Raw genomic sequence first — 20,439 nt, 5'->3', positions numbered from 1 at the left:
CAGCTGCTCACAGCAGAACCAGAACCACTTTATTTCTCCATGTTACACACACGGAATCAGTCTTCTGAACAAGCTGTGAAGCTGTGGGTCCTTCCCCAGTTACCGTTTCACTCGGTCACTTTGTCAGTATTATTATTATATCATATCACTGCTATGGACAACAACACTGAGTCACTTACGTCACTTTAAAATGTATATATTCTTCACAGATTATCTCTTGTTTAATATAAATATATTCTACATAGCAGAGAGGATTTTTTTGTTACATAGGTCCCTCCTGTCTCTATATTTTGTGTATATTTAATATATTTCAGTTTCAGTATTTTCTTGTATTTTTATTTTTACTTTGTTTACTTTCTGTAGGGTGATTATCTGATCCTCACCACAAGCATTTCAATGCATGAATGTCCTGACATGTTGCGCAAACAACAAATGAACTTGAAACATGAAACTGGAAACTTAACACACTGAACAGACCAGACAAACACAGACTGATAACAAGGATTAAACTCAGAGACAATAAAAATACAATAAATAGAGTAGCGTATAACGAAGAGTCATGGAGGAGCTACAGAGACGTGTGAATATCTGCAGGTCTGAGTAGACATAATAATAAAAATATGATTATTATTATTATTATTATTATCAACAAAATAATAATCATCATTTTTTATGGAGCACTTTTCATGCTGGGTTCAGCTCACGGTGCTTTACAGACAGCAGATAAAGCTTAACAATAACAGAAGACACGGTCAGTGTGTTTACATGCTCTTGAGTAATCAGATAATGGGGAAACTCTGTGTCTACATGAGTCAGACAATAATCAGATTTCTACTTTACAACCAGCCAATAAACTCACAGAATCAGACGTGACGTAAACGTAACGTAGAACTCAAACTTCATGAGCAGCTTTTTTAAAAAAAAACATCGCACCACTTTAGCTGGAAATATGAACAAACATCGTCTAGAAGATGAAGAATATTAAAATCCTTCATTTCGTCAAGCATGTATTCGGTTTCAGTGTGTTGCTGCGTCTCGCGGCGATGCTGCTCACTACTGAAGCTCTGAGTTAAAGAGTCGTAGAGTTTTACTGAAGCTCTGAGTTAAAGAGTCGTAGAGTTTAATGAAGCTCTGAGTTAAAGAGTCGTAGAGTTTTACTGAAGCTCTGAGTTAAAGAGTCGTAGAGTTTACTGAAGCTCTGAGTTAAAGAGTCGTAGAGTTTTACTGAAGCTCTGAGTTAAAGAGTCGTAGAGTTTAATGAAGCTCTGAGTTAAAGAGTCGTAGAGTTTTACTGAAGCTCTGAGTTAAAGAGTCGTAGAGTTTAATGAAGCTCTGAGTTAAAGAGTCGTAGAGTTTTACTGAAGCTCTGAGTTAAAGAGTCGTAGAGTTTACTGAAGCTCCGAGTTAAAGAGCCGTAGAGTTTTACTGAAGCTCCGAGTTAAAGAGCGTAGAGTTTAATGAAGCTCTGAGTTAAAGAGTCGTAGAGTTTAACTGAAGCTCTGAGTTAAAGAGTCGTAGAGTTTTACTGAAGCTCTGAGTTAAAGAGTCGTAGAGTTTTACTGAAGCTCCGAGTTAAAGAGTCGTAGAGTTTAATGAAGCTCTGAGTTAAAGAGCCGTAGAGTTTTACTGAAGCTCTGAGTTAAAGAGTCGTAGAGTTTTACTGAAGCTCTGAGTTAAAGAGTCGTAGAGTTTTACTGAAGCTCTGAGTTAAAGAGTCGTAGAGTTTAATGAAGCTCTGAGTTAAAGAGCCGTAGAGTTTTACTGAAGCTCTGAGTTAAAGAGTCGTAGAGTTTTACTGAAGCTCTGAGTTAAAGAGTCGTAGAGTTTATGAAGCTCTGAGTTAAAGAGTCGTAGAGTTTTACTGAAGCTCTGAGTTAAAGAGTCGTAGAGTTTACTGAAGCTCTGAGTTAAAGAGTCGTAGAGTTTTACTGAAGCTCTGAGTTAAAGAGTCGTAGAGTTTTAATGAAGCTCTGAGTTAAAGAGCCGTAGAGTTTTACTGAAGCTCTGAGTTAAAGAGTCGTAGAGTTTAATGAAGCTCTGAGTTAAAGAGTCGTAGAGTTTTAATGAAGCTCTGAGTTAAAGAGTCGTAGAGTTTAATGAAGCTCTGAGTTAAAGAGTCGTAGAGTTTTACTGAAGCTCTCGAGTTAAAGAGTCGTAGAGTTTTACTGAAGCTCTGAGTTAAAGAGTCGTAGAGTTTTACTGAAGCTCTGAGTTAAAGAGTCGTAGAGTTTTACTGAAGCTCTGAGTTAAAGAGTCGTAGAGTTTAATGAAGCTCTGAGTTAAAGAGTCGTAGAGTTTAATGAAGCTCTGAGTTAAAGAGTCGTAGAGTTTTACTGAAGCTCTGAGTTAAAGAGCCGTAGAGTTTTACTGAAGCTCTGAGTTAAAGAGTCGTAGAGTTTAATGAAGCTCTGAGTTAAAGAGTCGTAGAGTTTTACTGAAGCTCTGAGTTAAAGAGTCGTAGAGTTTTACTGAAGCTCTGAGTTAAAGAGTCGTAGAGTTTTACTGAAGCTCTGAGTTAAAGAGTCGTAGAGTTTACTGAAGCTCTGAGTTAAAGAGTCGTAGAGTTTAATGAAGCTCTGAGTTAAAGAGTCGTAGAGTTTTACTGAAGCTCTGAGTTAAAGAGCCGTAGAGTTTAATGAAGCTCTGAGTTAAAGAGTCGTAGAGTTTAATGAAGCTCTGAGTTAAAGAGTCGTAGAGTTTAATGAAGCTCTGAGTTAAAGAGTCGTAGAGTTTAATGAAGCTCTGAGTTAAAGAGCCGTAGAGTTTAATGAAGCTCTGAGTTAAAGAGTCGTAGAGTTTACTGAAGCTCTGAGTTAAAGAGTCGTAGAGTTTTACTGAAGCTCTGAGTTAAAGAGTCGTAGAGTTTTACTGAAGCTCCGAGTTAAAGAGTCGTAGAGTTTTACTGAAGCTCTGAGTTAAAGAGTCGTAGAGTTTAATGAAGCTCTGAGTTAAAGAGTCGTAGAGTTTTACTGAAGCTCTGAGTTAAAGAGTCGTAGAGTTTTAATGAAGCTCTGAGTTAAAGAGTCGTAGAGTTTAATGAAGCTCTGAGTTAAAGAGTCGTAGAGTTTAATGAAGCTCCGAGTTAAAGAGTCGTAGAGTTTTACTGAAGCTCCGAGTTAAAGAGTCGTAGAGTTTAATGAAGCTCTGAGTTAAAGAGTCGTAGAGTTTAATGAAGCTCTGAGTTAAAGAGTCGTAGAGTTTAATGAAGCTCTGAGTTAAAGAGTCGTAGAGTTTAATGAAGCTCTGAGTTAAAGAGTCGTAGAGTTTAATGAAGCTCTGAGTTAAAGAGTCGTAGAGTTTAATGAAGCTCTGAGTTAAAGAGTCATAGAGTTTTACTGAAGCTCTGAGTTAAAGAGTCGTAGAGTTTAATGAAGCTCTGAGTTAAAGAGCCGTAGAGTTTAATGAAGCTCTGAGTTAAAGAGTCGTAGAGTTTTACTGAAGCTCTGAGTTAAAGAGTCGTAGAGTTTACTGAAGCTCTGAGTTAAAGAGTCGTAGAGTTTTACTGAAGCTCTGAGTTAAAGAGTCGTAGAGTTTTACTGAAGCTCTGAGTTAAAGAGTCGTAGAGTTTAATGAAGCTCTGAGTTAAAGAGTCGTAGAGTTTTACTGAAGCTCTGAGTTAAAGAGTCGTAGAGTTTTACTGAAGCTCCGAGTTAAAGAGTCGTAGAGTTTTACTGAAGCTCTGAGTTAAAGAGTCGTAGAGTTTTACTGAAGCTCTGAGTTAAAGAGTCGTAGAGTTTTACTGAAGCTCTGAGTTAAAGAGTCGTAGAGTTTTACTGAAGCTCTGAGTTAAAGAGTCGTAGAGTTTAATGAAGCTCCGAGTTAAAGAGCTGCGTTTTCAGGTGTTTATTAAAAGTGAGCTCTGAGCTCGACTGTCTAATAAAAGCTGAACTGAGCTCCACAGTTTAGAAGCAGAATTACTGAAAGAGTCTCTCCACGTTTCCTGTGTTTTACTGAAGGAGTTTGTAGGTCAGTATCTGCAGATCTGAGATCACGTGTTGGAACATATTACAGAATGGTATGAACATCTGTACAGCTGTGTAAATGAGCGTTCTGCTCCAGAGGGGTTACTGTAGTGCAGTGAGGCGGATTGATGGTTTGGTTTCAGTGTAGAATCTGAGCTGTTAGCAGAGCTCAGAGCGTTTTTGTGAAAGGCTGAAACGGTCAGTATCACCTTTTTATATAAAGGCTACAGAAACAGATATGTGTGTATTTAATTTTCATATAGGCACACGAACAAATACGTTTATTTATTTATTTATTTATTTATTTATTGATTTAGTGTCGGTATTTAATGTGTGTGTTCATCACTGTGTGAGTGTGAGAGGTCAGTCCTGATGTCTGGTGTGTTTTCCAGGTGTGTAGTTGAGTGTGAGAGGTCAGTCCTGATGTCTGGTGTGTTTTCCAGGTGTGTAGTTGAGTGTGAGAGGTCAGTCCTGATGTCTGGTGTGTTTTCCAGGTGTGTAGTTGAGTGTGAGAGGTCAGTCCTGATGTCTGGTGTTTTCCAGGTGTGTAGTTGAGTGTGAGAGGTCAGTCCTCATGTCTGGTGTGTTTTCCAGGTGTGTAGTTGAGTGTGAGAGGGTCAGTCCTCATGTCTGGTGTGTTTACAGGTGTGTAGTTGAGGGTGAGAGGTCAGTCCTGATGTCTGGTGTGTTTTCCAGGTGTGTAGTTGAGTGTGAGAGTCAGTCCTGATGTCTGGTGTGTTTTCCAGGTGTGTAGTTGAGTGTGAGAGGTCAGTCCTGATGTCTGGTGTGTTTTCCAGGTGTGTAGTTGAGTGTGAGAGGTCAGTCCTCATGTCTGGTGTGTTTTCCAGGTGTGTAGTTGAGTGTGAGAGGTCAGTCCTCATGTCTGGTGTGTTTTACAGGTGTGTAGTTGAGTGTGAGAGGTCAGTCCTCATGTCTGGTGTGTTTTCCAGGTGTGTAGTTGAGTGTGAGAGGTCAGTCCTCATGTCTGGTGTGTTTTACAGGTGTGTAGTTGAGGGTGAGAGGTCAGTCCTGATGTCTGGTGTGTTTTCCAGGTGTGTAGTTGAGTGTGAGAGGTCAGTCCTGATGTCTGGTGTGTTTTCCAGGTGTGTAGTTGAGTGTGAGAGGTCAGTCCTCATGTCTGGTGTGTTTTCCAGGTGTGTAGTTGAGTGTGAGAGGTCAGTCCTGATGTCTGGTGTGTTTTCCAGGTGTGTAGTTGAGTGTGAGAGGTCAGTCCTCATGTCTGGTGTGTTTTACAGGTGTGTAGTTGAGTGTGAGAGGTCAGTCCTCATGTCTGGTGTGTTTTACAGGTGTGTAGTTGAGGGTGGGGGGGTGTTTGAGCTGCTGTGTGTTCTGTAATCGGCTGTGGTTCCTCGTCCCCCGTGTGGCAGAGCGGTTCAGTCCCAGCGCAGAGACTCATTAGGCTGTGTCGTTAGTGCTGTGATGTGATGACGTCTCTCTGGCGCTGTGTGTGTGAGGACAGATCATCTGTTGTCATCGCAGCTCTAATGATGTGTTTATCATGGAAACTCGTATCGTGATAATGATCAAAACATGTTTAATCGTGCAGCCCTAGTTGCAGATATCGGCTGATACTATTGGCCAGCTGATATGTCATCCGCACCGATTACAGCAGGGGCGTCCAGAGTCCGGCCCCAGGGCCAAACGCGGCCCACGGGCAGATTTTAATCGGCTCATGGTTTCTGTTTTAGAGTGTGTTATAAGTGGCCCACCAGCCAGTGCACTGCAGTTCCTCCTTTCACCTGCTGGTGGCAGCAGTGCTGTAAGATTACAGTGTAACTGCACTGTGGTAACGAAGTAGCTAAAGTTGAAGAGCCTTTCTTCTCTGACTGACCTGCAGCTTCATTTACTGACCACATTTAGTCCAGACTGAGCCGTAAAGCTCAGACTAACACTGAGAGACACAGATTTAGATGGAAATTTGAACTTTTTCATCGAGAGACGCAGAAAATGAGCCTCATATTTCAAAAGACTGTAATGAATTTAATACCAACAGACATGAAAAACAGCAGAACATTACAGTAAATATTCAGGAGAGAAACTAAAGCAGCTGCAGCTCCGAGTCTCACAGCACCGACTTCACATCAGAGCAGGAAATATTAACCCTTTAAGGAGGAACAATAATGGCTGTTTATGCCGTTTAATCTGCTCTTCTCGTTTAATTAAGTGATTTCTGAATGCAGCTGTGTTTATCTGGTATGTAAGAAACATTAACAAATATGAAAATGTATGGATTTTTTTTCGTTTGTCTGACATTTTATGTTCTTGGACAAGTAAATGCTTGAATAGGAATATAATTAATACATTAGTCATGTTTTATTTTTACTCTTAAACAGTTTAATTGTTTACGAGCGCTAAAAGATCCAAACTGCTCTGAATGAGTGATACAGCAATAACAGGAGCCTCGTGCTTCTTTTATACAGTGATAGGAAACACAGCAGCTCACAGGAAGCTCAGATTCTACATGCTGATATTTTTAACCTAATATTTTGAATAATTCGTAAATATTTCAGCCGTCCGGTATTTTGACACGGTACAATCTGGCCCTGCTTGGAAAAAACTCTGTTTACCACAGAGACGTACGAGTCCTTATCTTCACACTCTCTCACCTCACTGAACTGAGTTCACTCTCTCTCTCTCGCTCTCTCACTCTCTCAGGTGGTCCGTAACGCTCCCCCTGCTCTGCTGAATGGAGAGGTGTTAAATTACTGAGGCTTTTGACGTAGTTTCTGTGATGCAGTTATCAGTTCAGACTGTGGTTTCCCACACGGTCAGGAGGGTGTTTACAACCTTAAACGTGGCCTTTGTTCAGAAATAAAGGGCAATTCCACCCTATTTTATAATTTCCTACATAATTCAGTGTGTGAGATTCAGAGTGGTTTGGTGTGAAATGGTTCAGATGTCTTTACAGTGGTGGTGATGGGAACCAGGGGTCGCCATGACTACAACACAAATATAGACATTTTATTTACTATCCAGAACCACCAGTGAACCTACACGAGTCTTCTGAGTTTATATGGAATGTTGATGATGGAAAATAGTGGAAAATCTGAAATAATAAGTTTTCTTTGGGGACTATTTTGCCTCACAGCGCCCTGCATGTATCCCTCCACCATGAATGGAGTTTAAGTTCTCTAAACTATCATAAAACAGTGTCTCAGTCATCAGGCAGTGAATTCATAACCATTTCATGTAGGAACTTTCTGTGAGGGAGCTTTTAGAGGTGGACGTCTGGTTCCTATCACCACCACTGTGAACAGTTCTGACTCGGTAAGTTTATCTAGAACGGAGCGTTTCACACTAAACCGCTCTGAACCACTCTGAACCACTCTGAACCGCTCTGAATGACTCTGTTTACATCTTTTTTTTTTTTTACACTGTTCATTCCCTCACTGAGAGTTTAGTTTGTCTAACAAAGTACACAGTTCAGTATATCTGATTAATACAGTACTGGTCAGTTAGAGGTTCTCCAGCATACAAGAGAGTCACTGTCAAAAAAGAGAGCTAGAATAAGGCTTTATTAACCCTCTGTGGTCATTCTCTTTTTATTTGTTCCATCTCTTCTTAAATCCTCCTCTAAAGGCTCTTCATATGACATGATCCTCATATGTTTCATATCTAAATGCTCCGTTATCTTCATCACTACTTTCCAAAACCGCTGCAGCAGCTTCAGCAGCTGTAAACTCTCTGCACGCCGTTTCACATGAGTCTCCGATGTGGACTGAATGAAGAATGAAGGGTTTCCGGCGTGATGGTCAGTCCTTAGTGATCTCCTGAGTGTCCATTGGTCAGTTTCACACAGAATGTAGACGGACACACCAATCCACCAGTTCCACACGGTGAGAGGCAGATGACGTGTATCTCAGCCCCTCTTCATAGGCTCATAACTCCGGATGTGAGTCTCGTATGATCTCGAGATAAGATGGAATGGAAAGGGCGACTCTACAGATTCAGGAAGTGTTTGAACTGGATTTCTGAGCTGGATCATCACAAAGATACAGACACAGATACAGAAACAGTGAGTTTGTCATGCTGGCGAGTTCATGGACCCCAGAAGGTTAAAGAACGGGAGCACTAACCTTTAAACTCATCAGTCACAGCCCTGATTATTTTTACGGAGGAGTAAACCGACTGACTCGGCCTACGATTGGATGTGATTCACAACACTGGATTCATGATTCGTTATTCTTAAAATATTCTGGATAAAATTTGATTGACAGAGCTGAGAGGCAGGAGCAGCGCTGGAGAGCTGATCAGTTTGATGTATTGTTGTCTTTATTATTGTGTAAACATTTCCTTTGTTTACATTAGTGCATTCAGAGTACTTTTAAAAAGTCATTTTAGAGAAAATTAAATCAAATCATTGTGGTGATATTTATGATTTAATGATGTACTGAATCATTTCCCAAAGAATCGTAATCGACTTGTCGTTTATTCACTAACACTAACTTGCACAGCTGCTGTTACTGCTGTCATTCACACTCAGAGCTCTGATGTTTCGGGGAGCTGTGTTTATTCTGTGTATCGTCTCTCGGTTATTAAAACACTGTGTTCATTTTCATGGTTTTACAGAAATGAAAGCAAAACAATTTGCTAAACATTGTTTCTTGCTTTTAAAGATAAGGAAGGAGGAACAGATGCTTTATTTATCTGTTAAAGTCTCTTCACTGCTGTGTAACGTCTGAGTTCATCCCTTCTTTGTGCAGGACTGAACCACTAAGCAGCTGCATGTGGTCAGATTTGGTGTTTGTGTCTCTTTGTTGTGTATTTTAAATGGTGGACAGTGAAATAAGGAGTGTGATGTGTTGTTCCAGGTCACAGGGCGGTGTACGTGGGGGTGCACGTCCCTCTGGGCCGACAGAGCAGGAGGAGACACCGGCACCGTGGACACCGACACCACCGCAAACGCAGAGAGAGAGAGTCGGACAGAGAGGACGGCCGAGAGTCACCTACATACGGTAACACAGACACACCTGAGTCAGTCACTGAGTTAGTCAGACGCTCAGTCAGTAACACAGTTAGTCGCCCAGTCACACAGTCGCCGAGTTAGTCAGTCACTGAGTCACGCAGTCAGTTGCTCTGTCACTGAGTCAGTCAGTCCCTGAGTCAATCAGTTAGTCTGTCAGTCCCTGAGTCAGTCAGTCACTAAATCAGTTGCTCAGTCAGTCACTGAGTCAGTCAGTCAGTCGCTCAGTCAGTCACTAAATCAGTTGCTCAGTCAGTCACTGAGTCAGTCAGTCAGTCACTGTGTTAGTCACGCAGTCAGTTGCTCAGTCACTGTGTCAGTCAATCACTGAGTCAATCAGTTGGTCAGTCAGTCCCTGAGTCAGTCAGTCAGTCACTGAGTCAGTCAGTCGCTCAATCAATCACGGAGTCAGTTAGTCAGTCACTCAGAGCTGCTCAGCAGAGGCGTTTACCTAAACTGGTGGAGTTCATGCAGCTTTAGTGCACATCATTAAAGTTTAAAAGATTGTGTTGTTAAGCTGATAATATAATATAGGATGAAAACATTTATTAATTTAATAGAGGCACCGTTACAGTCCCGCTCCCTCTTCTCCCCCCAGATACTCCCTCACAGAGAGTGCAGTTCATCTTGGGCACTGAGGATGACGATGAAGAGCACATTCCTCACGATCTGTTCACCGAGATGGATGAGCTGTCCTTCCTGGATGGACAGATGTGTGAGTGGAAGGAAACGGCCAGGTAAGTCTCCAATCATTTTAACAACACATTCTGTGACTCGAGCACCAGGGCAGCTTTGGGTGGCTTCCTCACCTTCCTGCCGAGTTATGAATCTACAGATGCAGCGTCTCTGAAAGTATCTAGTCAGTCCCTCTAATAACTTTAAGGCTGCGTTTATACTTGAAGTTTGGTTCTCTTGGTTCGGCCCAAAGCAGAAATGATACGTTAGTGCACTTTAGTTCTGGTTTATTTAGGTTTCACACTAATATATCTGACATTGGACCAAAAGATGTAAACAAAAGTCATATGGGAACTGATTGGGCGGACTTCATGATGTTCCTTTAGCACCAATAGCTGTGTTGGAACCAAAACTTCAACAAACTTTTTCAACCTCATGGTGCTCTGGTCTGAGCTTGTGGGTTTTATGTGATATTCTCAAGCAATAAGCCATGATTATTAGCCAGGATTATTACTTATAAAATGTTGAAAACATGACACATTAATACTTTGTATAGTTGAAATGTGCAGTTCTCTAGAGTGATGGAGCTCCATCCAATACCATTAAGATGAGTTGGAGTGATCCAGAACTGACCTCATTAATGCTCAATCAAATCCTCACAGCAGTGTTCCAACATAGTGTAAAGCCTTCCCAGAAGAGCAAAGGCTGTTACTGCAGGACAGACTCACTATGAACACCTGTATTTCAGAAGAAACGCTGGAGTGTTCAGGTTTCTGGACAGCTTGTGTAAACACTAGCTGATCTACAAGCAGCAAATCTGACTTCAGGTCAGTGATGACTGACCAGTGCATGAGTGCTTGTAGCTCAGCGGCAGCTATCTGCTTTGTTTTCTCACCCATTACCAAATTTGTCTGAAGTTGTATATAATTACCGCTGCTCTTCTGCTCATAACCCTTAATAATGGACAGATAACAAAGGTCAAGTTGAGCAATTACTTCCAAGGTCTCTAGGTAACGAGCATTATGAAGAGCTCATCGTCCCTTTGAACAGGAAACTCTGTCTCACTCAAAAATCTAATGACCACTGCAACATAAGACAGTACCTCCTCACAGTAATGTACCTACTTCTCTTCCTGTTGACCTAAGGAGGATTAACTGTACCTCAGTGTGTTGGTCTTAGAATTAATGTGAGGACAGCCTTACAGTGCTGGTCTCATTACCCACAGAAAACTCTGAATGTTCCCAGTCATTGAATTCAGCATCATTGGAATGACTGTCAGTCTAAACTAACTGTTGTCTCAAAATTTACCTTCTGATACAGAGCAACAACACTCAATTAGGACTGTCACAGTTGTTTAATTGCAAAAATCAATCGATTTAAATTTACATGCTTAATGATTTGTTTGCAATTTAAATAAAAACCAGGGCAGCCACAGGTCATTATAAAGACAGATTTAGGAGATGAAAGCGAGCTACTAGCATGTAAGTCTCATGTGTGAGCATCACTGAAACAGAGGAAACCCACACCAGCAGGATCTCACTAATGCGCAAATGTTTTTAGGTACAAATGTCATGTATATGAAGTAAAATTAGTGTTTGAACACCTGAAACACTGTGTTTGAATGTGGTGCAGGTGGCTGAAGTTTGAAGAGGACGTGGAGGATGGTGGGGAGCGGTGGAGTAAACCGTATGTGGCCACTCTGTCACTGCACAGCCTGTTTGAGCTTCGGAGCTGCATCATGAGCGGCACCGTCATGCTGGACATGCGGGCCAGCACCATCGAAGAGATCGCAGGTTAGCCTTTACCCTGAGAGTCACAGGATAACCTTTACCCTGAGAGTCACAGGATAACCTTTACCCTGAGAGTCACAGGATAACCTTTACCCTGAGAGTCACAGGATAACCTTTACCCTGAGACTCACAGGATAACCTTTACCCTGAGAATCACAGGATAACCTTTACCCTGAGAGTCACAGGATAACCTTTACCCTGAGAGTCACAGGATAACCTTATCCTGAGAGTCACAGGATAACCTTTACCCTGAGAATCACAGGATAACCTTTACCCTGAGAGTCACAGGATAACCTTTACCCTGAGAGTCACAGGATAACCTTTACCCTGAGAATCACAGGATAACCTTTACCCTGAGAGTCACAGGATAACCTTTACCCTGAGAGTCACAGGATAACCTTTACCCTGAGAATCACAGGATAACCTTTACCCTGAGAGTCACAGGATAACCTTTACCCTGAGAGTCACAGGATAACCTTTACCCTGAGAGTCACAGGATAACCTTTACCCTGAGAGTCACAGGATAACCTTTACCCTGAGAGTCACAGGATAACCTTTACCCTGAGAGTCACAGGATAACCTTTACCCTGAGAATCACAGGATAACCTTTACCCTGAGAGTCACAGGATAACCTTTACCCTGAGAGTCACAGGATAACCTTTACCCTGAGAGTCACAGGATAACCTTTACCCTGAGAATCACAGGATAACCTTTACCCTGAGAGTCACAGGATAACCTTTACCCTGAGAGTCACAGGATAACCTTTACCCTGAGACTCACAGGATAACCTTTACCCTGAGAGTCACAGCATAACCTTTACCCTGAGAGTCACAGGATAACCTTTACCCTGAGAGTCACAGGATAACCTTTACCCTGAGAGTCACAGGATAACCTTTACCCTGAGAGTCACAGGTTAACCTTTACCCTGAGAGTCACAGGATAACCTTTACCTTGAGAATCACAGGTTAACCTTTACCCTGAGAACCACAGGATAACCTTTACCCTGAGAGTCACAGGTTAACCTTTACCCTGAGAATCACAGGATAACCTTTACCCTGAGAGTCACAGGTTAACCTTTACCCTGAGAATCACAGGATAACCTTTACCCTGAGAGTCACAGGTTAACCTTAACCCTGAGAACCACAGGATAACCCCCCCCGGAAAATCACAGGTTATCAATTACCCAGAAAAGTCATATTAGGTTTTGCTCTTCTAGGTCCTGGTAGTTTCCACATTAAGCTTTATCCTGTTGAAGTTTCAGCCTCATCAACCCTGAGTTTCATGTAACAGTTACTTTAGTAGTCCACAGAATGGCATGTATTATTGTTTGTGCCAAGCAAGAGATTGAGTTTCTCCAACATTGTAGTAGCTAACTAGCTTTGTTTGGGTAAACATAAATCTAGCTTTGATGAGCAAAATTGCTTAGAAGCTAATGTTGAAGGCAGGATCTGATCTCTCTAAGCTGGATTTGCCGTGTCTGTTTTCTCTTGCTTTGCGTGAGTCGGTCCATTTGCACACAGATGTTGCGAAACTGCTGTTATTAAACACACATGTTTGGCTTGTGTGCCGAGCAGCTTCAGAACACTCTGCTTTTGCTCTTTCAGATTCAGAGTAGTGTTTTTCCTTGAGTTCTTATAAAAGATTGTGTTTATCTGCTGGTGTAACTGTGCATGTTGTTTTTCAGATATGATCATAGACGGCATGGTGGCGCAGAAGCAGCTGGACGAGTCTCTGATGGAGAAGGTCCGGGAGGCCATGCTGAAGAGGCATCACCACCAGAACGAGAAGAAGCTCAGTAACCGCATCCCGCTCGTGCGCTCCTTCGCTGACATAGGCAAGAAACATTCCGACCCGCACTTGCTCGAGAGGAACGGTGAGATGCTTCGCTGCACCCCACTTTTTTCCAGCCACTCTTCTAGAGGAACTTTCCTCTGAACTGTCCCAAACTTAGTAGTTTAAGCTTCACCAAATCACCACTTCGTCTCCAAATCCTCCTTTTTCCAACAAATCAAATCAAACAAATCAACAAAACAACAAATCAAAACTCAAAAAAATGGGGTGTTTGTACTGATGGCTTTTGTGTCCAGCACTGGCAGGTTGTTGCAATGGGGATGTGATTTTTGTGGTCAGTGCTGGGAGATGTTTGGTGCATGATGGGCATCTGGAGTGCATTTGCTTGGCTGGGTTTATGGACACCGTGCCATGTGAGATGTTTGGTGTTTGAAGCATCACCTCTGTAGTAGAGAACTGTGCACTCTTAAAAATGATGGTTCTTTAGTAAAGAAAATGGTCTTATATAGAACCAAGAAACCCTCATAGAACACTTTGCATGATTAAATGGTTCTTTGCATGGTAAAAGTGTTCTTCAGACTGTTGGAGAATGTGTGGTAGATGGTTCTGTATGGAACCTTTTTAAAAAGTGTTCTATGTAGTACCAAAAAGGGTTCTACCGTTTGTTACGACACAAGCTTGTTACAATGGAAGAACCCTTTTTGGTGCTATATAGAACCCTTTTCAGAACGGTTCCTTATAGAACCGTCTACACATTCTCCATCAATCTGAAGAACTATTTTACGATGCAAAGAACAGTTTGATCATGCGAACGTTTTTTGAGGGGTTCATGGTTCTATGTAGAACCATTTTCTTTACTAAAGAGCCCTCGAAGAACCATGTTTTTTGGGAGTGTATGTAAGGTTTTGCTGCATGTTGTTTGTTGTAGTTCCTGGCACTGTGAGATGAGTTTTAATACATTTTGGGATGTCGTGCCTTTTGATGATGGAGATCAGAGGTTCTGCTCTGTGCTGTGAGACTGTGGAGGGCTTTACTCTGCAACTGAATGAGTTTTTTGTTTGCTTGCCTCCGTTTCGCCTGCAGTCCTTACCCCCTCACCCCAACCCCTCAATCCCCAACCCCATCAAACCTAGTTTCTGCCTGAACTCCATTGTCTTCATATGTGATGCTCCAGCTCTGGTCCTGGAGTGTCCAGCACATTCATTTTGCTGTTTTACCTCCTGAAACACCTCCTGGTTCTGTCTCATGGAGAAAGTTCAACTTATACATGATTCCAGACTATGTTTCGGTGTAAATATGTAGAAAGTAGATGTATAAAGTAGCATAATAAGCATTAGTAACAGTAAAGGGCTGCACTGTCTCTGCTGACACTGTTAGTGCTTATTGCAGTAATAAGTTCATATCTATACAGTGTGGTTTGCTTTCTCTGCTCTGTTCTGACCAGTCAGGGGAGCCTTCTGACCATACAGGGGAACCTTCTGACCATTTAGGGGAACCTTCTGACCAATCAGGGGAGCCTTCTGACCAATCAGGGGCAGCCTCTACTGTTATTAATGCTTGACTTCACTAGTATGGAGTATCAGGCCGATATTGTGCTAATTTACTTGAAATCAACCTCAGATGCACTGATACGAACGTCTGGTACCTGCTGATACTGTGTGGCGTAAGCCGAGTGTAGCTGCTGCGCTAATGAACAAGCCCAGTGATGGAGGATCTGCTCACACAGAGAAGAATTACTGGCTCTGTCACAGTCGGACGCAAAGTCGTCGCTCACTTTACACATTCTACCTCGGCAAATTCCCACCAGGACACACTGAGATTTTAGACCTTTAATAAACACACAATCACAACCGCTTCCCCAACACGGACGGAGACACACAGGACAACAAAACGGAGGAGAAAAAGTCGACATTTCCTACCAAAGTCTGTATATGAGTCTTTACTCTGTTTGACTGAGTAGAATATCGAGATATAAACGTGAATACAGTGATTTTCTGTAAATCAGGCTGTAGAGAGACCGAACTGTCCTACCGTGAACATCAGAGCCTGCTTTATCTTCAGTGCTCAGTGTTAGCAGCGCTGCTCAGCGTCTCAGTGTGTTGCTCAGTACTCGGTTATTCTGAGTGAATCAGCTTTATTGATAACGGTCTGTAGACAGAGCGTCTGTAGAGGCTGCGTTTCCCGTAGCAGGTCAGTCAGACGGAGCGTTTCGTACAGTGTGAGTTTATAAATCGTAGCTTTGTCTGAACACGATGGTCTATTCAAACGTGCAGTGAGAGTCATCAAAGAACAAGACCTCTAACATCACACAGTGTCTGTCTGGCTATAGAGGACATTCAGCTCAACCAGCCAATCAGAAGACGGAAAACCAGAAGTGTGAGCTCCTCGGATGCATTAGACTCGGATGTGATTCTGGCTGTTGCTGTGCTGCTGCTGAAAGAGACAGATGAGGATCAAAACTATGAAACCTACTTTACTTACAGCTGTACAGAAGAGCTTTTCTGACGGGGAACTAAACCTCCACTGCAGCGCTGCTCGATCAGAGATCACTGATGTAGCAGAGCGAGATAACGACCTTCATTAACATCAGATAGACTTAATGACTTAACTGTTGAGGTACATCACACTCATTTACACTAACAGATACTTCATTCTCAGTAGGTACTCAGTACAGTATCGATGCATCACTACTTTCTAGATATTTACATAGTATGATTTCTTTTTTAAGCTTGTTAACAACTCATGTTTCATGCGATTAGCTATTCATCGTAAACATGTTTTCTTGTGCACAAGGATTAATCACAGTCTAAGTGTCTAAACATGGATTAACAGAGTAACAGAGAAAGTTGTTAAATTATCACGGCTGTTCAACTCAATTAAGAACCCTGTTTAAGAGGAACCTGCTTTGTGAGACAGAACCTTGTTTTAGTGGGTGTGTTTGAGCAGGAACTGTGCTGGACTAAAGACCTCAAGGACTGGAACTGGACACTCTTGACTAGGACTGGGCGATATGACCGAAAATATCACTACAGTATAATTTTCCATATAATTTGATAAGGATTGTTATTTGTTATGTTTCCTGCAGCTCAGTTATCAAGCCTGATTACTATTTTAGACCCCATTAGAAAACAAAAGGGTAATTGTGAATTATAAGAATATATTAGTATCTCCTTGAATGTGTAAAAGATTGTAAACTGTATTCTAAGAATAATAAGAAGAATATATAACTGTGAATAACTCAGTAAGTGAGCATCATTGAAATGGGGAAGGCGTCGCCCAGGCCTGCTCATGCCTTAACCCTTCCCACTGTTTATTCATCCTGTTTTTCTTGTCTCATCCTCATCCTCCTCTTCCTCCCTCATGCTACGCCCCCAAAAGGGGAGGGGCTCTCCGCCTCCCGCTTGTCACTCCTGAGGCGTAACTCCTCCATCTCTGCCTCCACCCCTCCGGACTCACGCCGGCAGTCCAGAGTGTCCCGCAGCTCTCGCGGCTCCTTAGGCTTCAGCCTTGGCCTCAGCCTCGGCCTCCTGCAGCCAAGCCCCGCCTCCTCCCTGTACGCCACGCCCCAGAACTCCCCGTCCCCATCCCGCCACTCCTCGCCCCCACCGCGCCCAGCCGGCCCCCCGCTGCAGCACCCGGAGTTGCTGGTGTCCCGGGGCCAGAGGGACGACATCCCAGAGGTGGTGGTGTTCCCGCCCGAAGAGGAGGAGGAGCCACACCTGCACGAAAGCTCTGACCAGGATGAGGGGGCGGGGCCTGACTACTCCCTGCTCCAGCCCCCCCCTTCAGAAGGCAAATATCATCCAGCTTTCAGCATGCAGCATGATTCAGGAGCACTGGGAAACAGACGCACTTTGCGAAGGCCGTTACACCAAACGCAGCGCAAATAAACGAGCTCACTGCTTCAGCTGCTTCTTTAGTTTTAGCACTGGAGCAACGAGGCTAATGTAGCTAACAAGTAATGGAAGCTAATGCTGTATCAGTTAGCATGCTAACTGCAGGCCTGAATAATCACAGAGGCGCCAGAATGTAACTGCTGCACCATTTAAGGTGAAACGGAAAATTCAAGCAAGAAGCGTAAACTTCGTGCCTCAAAGCGTGGGCAGTTGTTCAGTAGCTCTACTAGACTTGACTCTGTGGTCTCTGACGCTGTGTGTATCGTTTGGTAGAAACGTGATCATTAATAACACCATAGCATAACTAAAAACAGAATTTCTGATTTTTGTGTAAGTTAGACTTTTTGTCCTGCACTTTCCTTTCAGCTCCGTTATTCTCACTCCGACTCCCTGCTTCACCTGCCTGACCCGTCCTGCACCCGTCTGTGTTCTCTGACGTTCTGCTCGGCTCCTCGTTCATGTTACTGCTTCCCCGAAGCTCATGAGGGAGCGAGTGGTGTGTGTGTGTGGGGGGGGGTGTTGACTGCAGTTTATCAGATGTGTGAGTGGACAGAGGGGCTGTTTCATTGTTCTGCTTTCAGTGTTTTGAATAACGTGATCTTAATCTGCTTCTGCTTCTGTTCTGGGAGGAAAAAGTGACGAATGAAAAGGCAACAGTGGAGCGTTCGAGTATTAAAGAGCCCACGTTCAAGATTTTACTCCCTCTTTTTTACTTTGATGACCACTTAGAACGTTTATTTTATGGACTAAAACCAGTCATTCATTTCAGTATGAGTGGCTAAACTGCTGTAGGCTGGATGGGTGGGGCTAAACTGCTGTAGGCTGGATGGGTGGGGCTTAATAGTCTTAAACAGGCTGTTTAGTTTCCATTTATGGCCTGTATGGATGAGGAAGTTAAACGTCTCAGAAACATCAGACACTTCCTGGAGGAGAAGAAAGGATGCTGTAGTGATAGAGAGAGCCTCTCTCTCTCTCTCTCTCTCTCTCTCTCTCTCTCTCTCTCACTCTCTCTGTGATCTGAGTGGTGTTATTGTTGTTCTGCAGTGTGTTTATATCAGCAGTGCTGACTGTATTTGCATTAATAAACACGCTGAGAGCTCTGAGTGACCTCACTCTGAGTGAACTTTCATCTGGAGGTGGATTCTTAACAACCTTGGTTTGATACGCGATTTGCAGCACAGTGTTTAGTTTTTCTGAGGTTTGATAAGCTGGATCCATCTCTAATATGAAGCCGCAACAGACAGAATCTACATTTCTTGGAATGAGGCAGTTGTAAATGAAATAAAGCAGTAAATATGTTTACTGAGACATGGTGGAACTAATGTAAACAGAGGAACTTCTGACGTCCGACACGGAGCCCTAACAGGTTTAGAGGGCAGCACTGAGTAATGTTCGTTAGCTATGTAGGCAGTTCTTATGTTTTCAGCGTGTTTTCTAGCAGAGTGAAGGTTTTTGGCTTATATTTTAAGCTTCAAATATGTATGTGTGCGTATATGCATATATATAATATATAATATAAAAGCTATTTATGTAGCTTAACACTGAAATGTGTGTGCTCGACTGTGCTACCAAATAGACCAATTGGGGTGGTTTGACAATTAAATCGTGAATTATTAATTGCAATTATTTATATAAAAAAATTAATCATTATGATTAACAACGACCAAATGGGAAGTGATGAATTATGATTATAATAGTGTCTCTGAATGGATGTAGACTCTTTTTTTTATTTAGTTATTTTTTTGTTTTTGCTGAATTAATAGAAACCTAATATCACCACTAGTTCAGGATAGTTACTCTCTCTCTCTCTCTCTCTCTCTCTCTCTCTCTCTCTTAATATCTCTCTGTCTCTCCCTCTTTCTCTCCTTCTCTCTATCTCTCTGTCTCTCCTTCTCTCTCTCAATATCTCTCTCTCTCTCTCTCTCTCTCTCTCTCTCTCTCTCTCTCTCTCTCTCCGCCCCCCCCCAGGGTTGCTGGCCTCTCCCCAGTCGGCCCCGGGGAGCCTGGAGAACAGTAAGCCGAGCGAGAGTCGGATCAGCAGTGCTGGTGGGGGGGGCACGGGGAGCCGAGAGAACAGCACCGTCGACTTCAGCAAGGTAAGATAAACACATCCAAGATCTGCAGGTTCCTCCGTCCAGTTCCTCCCTGATGCTCTGACGCTGAGACAGTCTGACCTGATATTACAGTAGTGCAGATGTTGCAGCTGCTCTGTGAGCTCAGCTCTGACTGACAGTGACCACACTGTCCTCTGACAGGGCAGCTCCCCAAACTCTACTCCACAGCCACACTGACCCGGGCTCCTCTGCGTGTTGTTTTTTCGTCCCTCGTTCCTCACATAGACTCCCATTCATTTCAACGACCCTTAGAGATGTTTAATCTTGGTGTGACTACCCTGGTTAAATAAAGATAAAATAAAAAATAAATAAGAAACCACTTGGCAACTCCTTAACAACCACTTGGTAAACACCCTGTACACCACAGCATCTGCCTAGCAAAACATTAGCGACCACTTGGAATATCAAAGCAACTGCCTGGATACTATAGCAACTGTGTAGCAACCGCTTAGCAACCACCAGCAGCCCAAATGTTAAGAAGAGCCATTTTGCCATTTGAGCAAAAATCAAACCACTTTGATTTTTCATTTCCATTTTACCATCTTGGCTGTAAATGTGTCTCAGTGTGTGCTGATGAACTAATATAGACTAAAAATATAATATAAACAAAAACTCAGACTTACTTTGCTCTGCTTTAAGCTTCAGCTCAGCTACAGCTGCTTTTCTCGCATCTCCAGCAGGAAACTTTTCCTCAAAAGTAGAACAGTTTCTTGTAAAATGTCTCTCAGCGTTCGACTTTTACGAGGCTGAAGTCGCTTCTCATTCAGCAGCTTCTTGCTCCAGTTTTCCCGTTCCACCTTAAATGGTGCCTGAGGTGCCAGAATGTAACTTCTGCACCATTTAAGGTGGAACGGGACAATTCGAATGAGAAACTGACTTCAGCTTCGTGACTTTTTAGTGTTTGAGTTTCTCACTGCAGATTAAACGTATCAGGAAACCAGCTGGAGTGATTATAAACAATAATGAGTCCATTCGTCTCTAAATTATCGATGTTCATCTTAAATCTCCCTCTTTGCTGTTTCGTTAGCTACTAGCTAGGCGAGACTGTTGTCTGTGTTGCTATGGTGCAGCAGTCTGTGCTGATCTTCAGGGTTAAAGGTGAATTAGCAGTTCTACATTAACTCCAGAGTTTAAGACCATTTATTGTTAAACTGTGTTGAACGATCAGCAGAGCTTTATTTTACTGTAAAGGAGGATTATTTTATTTTTACCTGCTAATCTGATTCA

General features: G+C 42.7%; 1 protein-coding gene across 5 annotated transcripts in view; it reads left to right on the top strand.

Moving 5' to 3' along the window:
• The window catches only part of slc4a7 (solute carrier family 4 member 7), an 86,319-nt gene that overhangs the window by 27,744 nt on the left and 38,136 nt on the right, over positions 1–20,439 (top strand). For 3 of the 5 annotated variants that reach the window (XM_036558262.1, XM_036558261.1, XM_036558263.1), the window contains exons 3-8: positions 8,795–8,938; positions 9,545–9,683; positions 11,254–11,414; positions 13,096–13,245; positions 16,581–16,994; positions 19,067–19,194. In XM_036558262.1, the coding sequence (XP_036414155.1) occupies positions 8,795–8,938; positions 9,545–9,683; positions 11,254–11,414; positions 13,096–13,245; positions 16,581–16,994; positions 19,067–19,194 (1,136 nt within the window). Of the gene's footprint in view, positions 1–8,794; positions 8,939–9,544; positions 9,684–11,253; positions 11,415–13,095; positions 13,285–16,580; positions 16,995–19,066; positions 19,195–20,439 lie in introns of all 5 variants that reach the window. The other 2 variants (XM_036558265.1, XM_036558264.1) reach the window with 2 other exon arrangements.

The sequence above is a fragment of the Colossoma macropomum genome, unplaced genomic scaffold (genome assembly GCF_904425465.1).
Source record: "Colossoma macropomum unplaced genomic scaffold, Colossoma_macropomum, whole genome shotgun sequence".
Taxonomy (NCBI): domain Eukaryota; kingdom Metazoa; phylum Chordata; class Actinopteri; order Characiformes; family Serrasalmidae; genus Colossoma; species Colossoma macropomum.
This window is presented reverse-complemented; position numbering and strand designations above follow the sequence as displayed.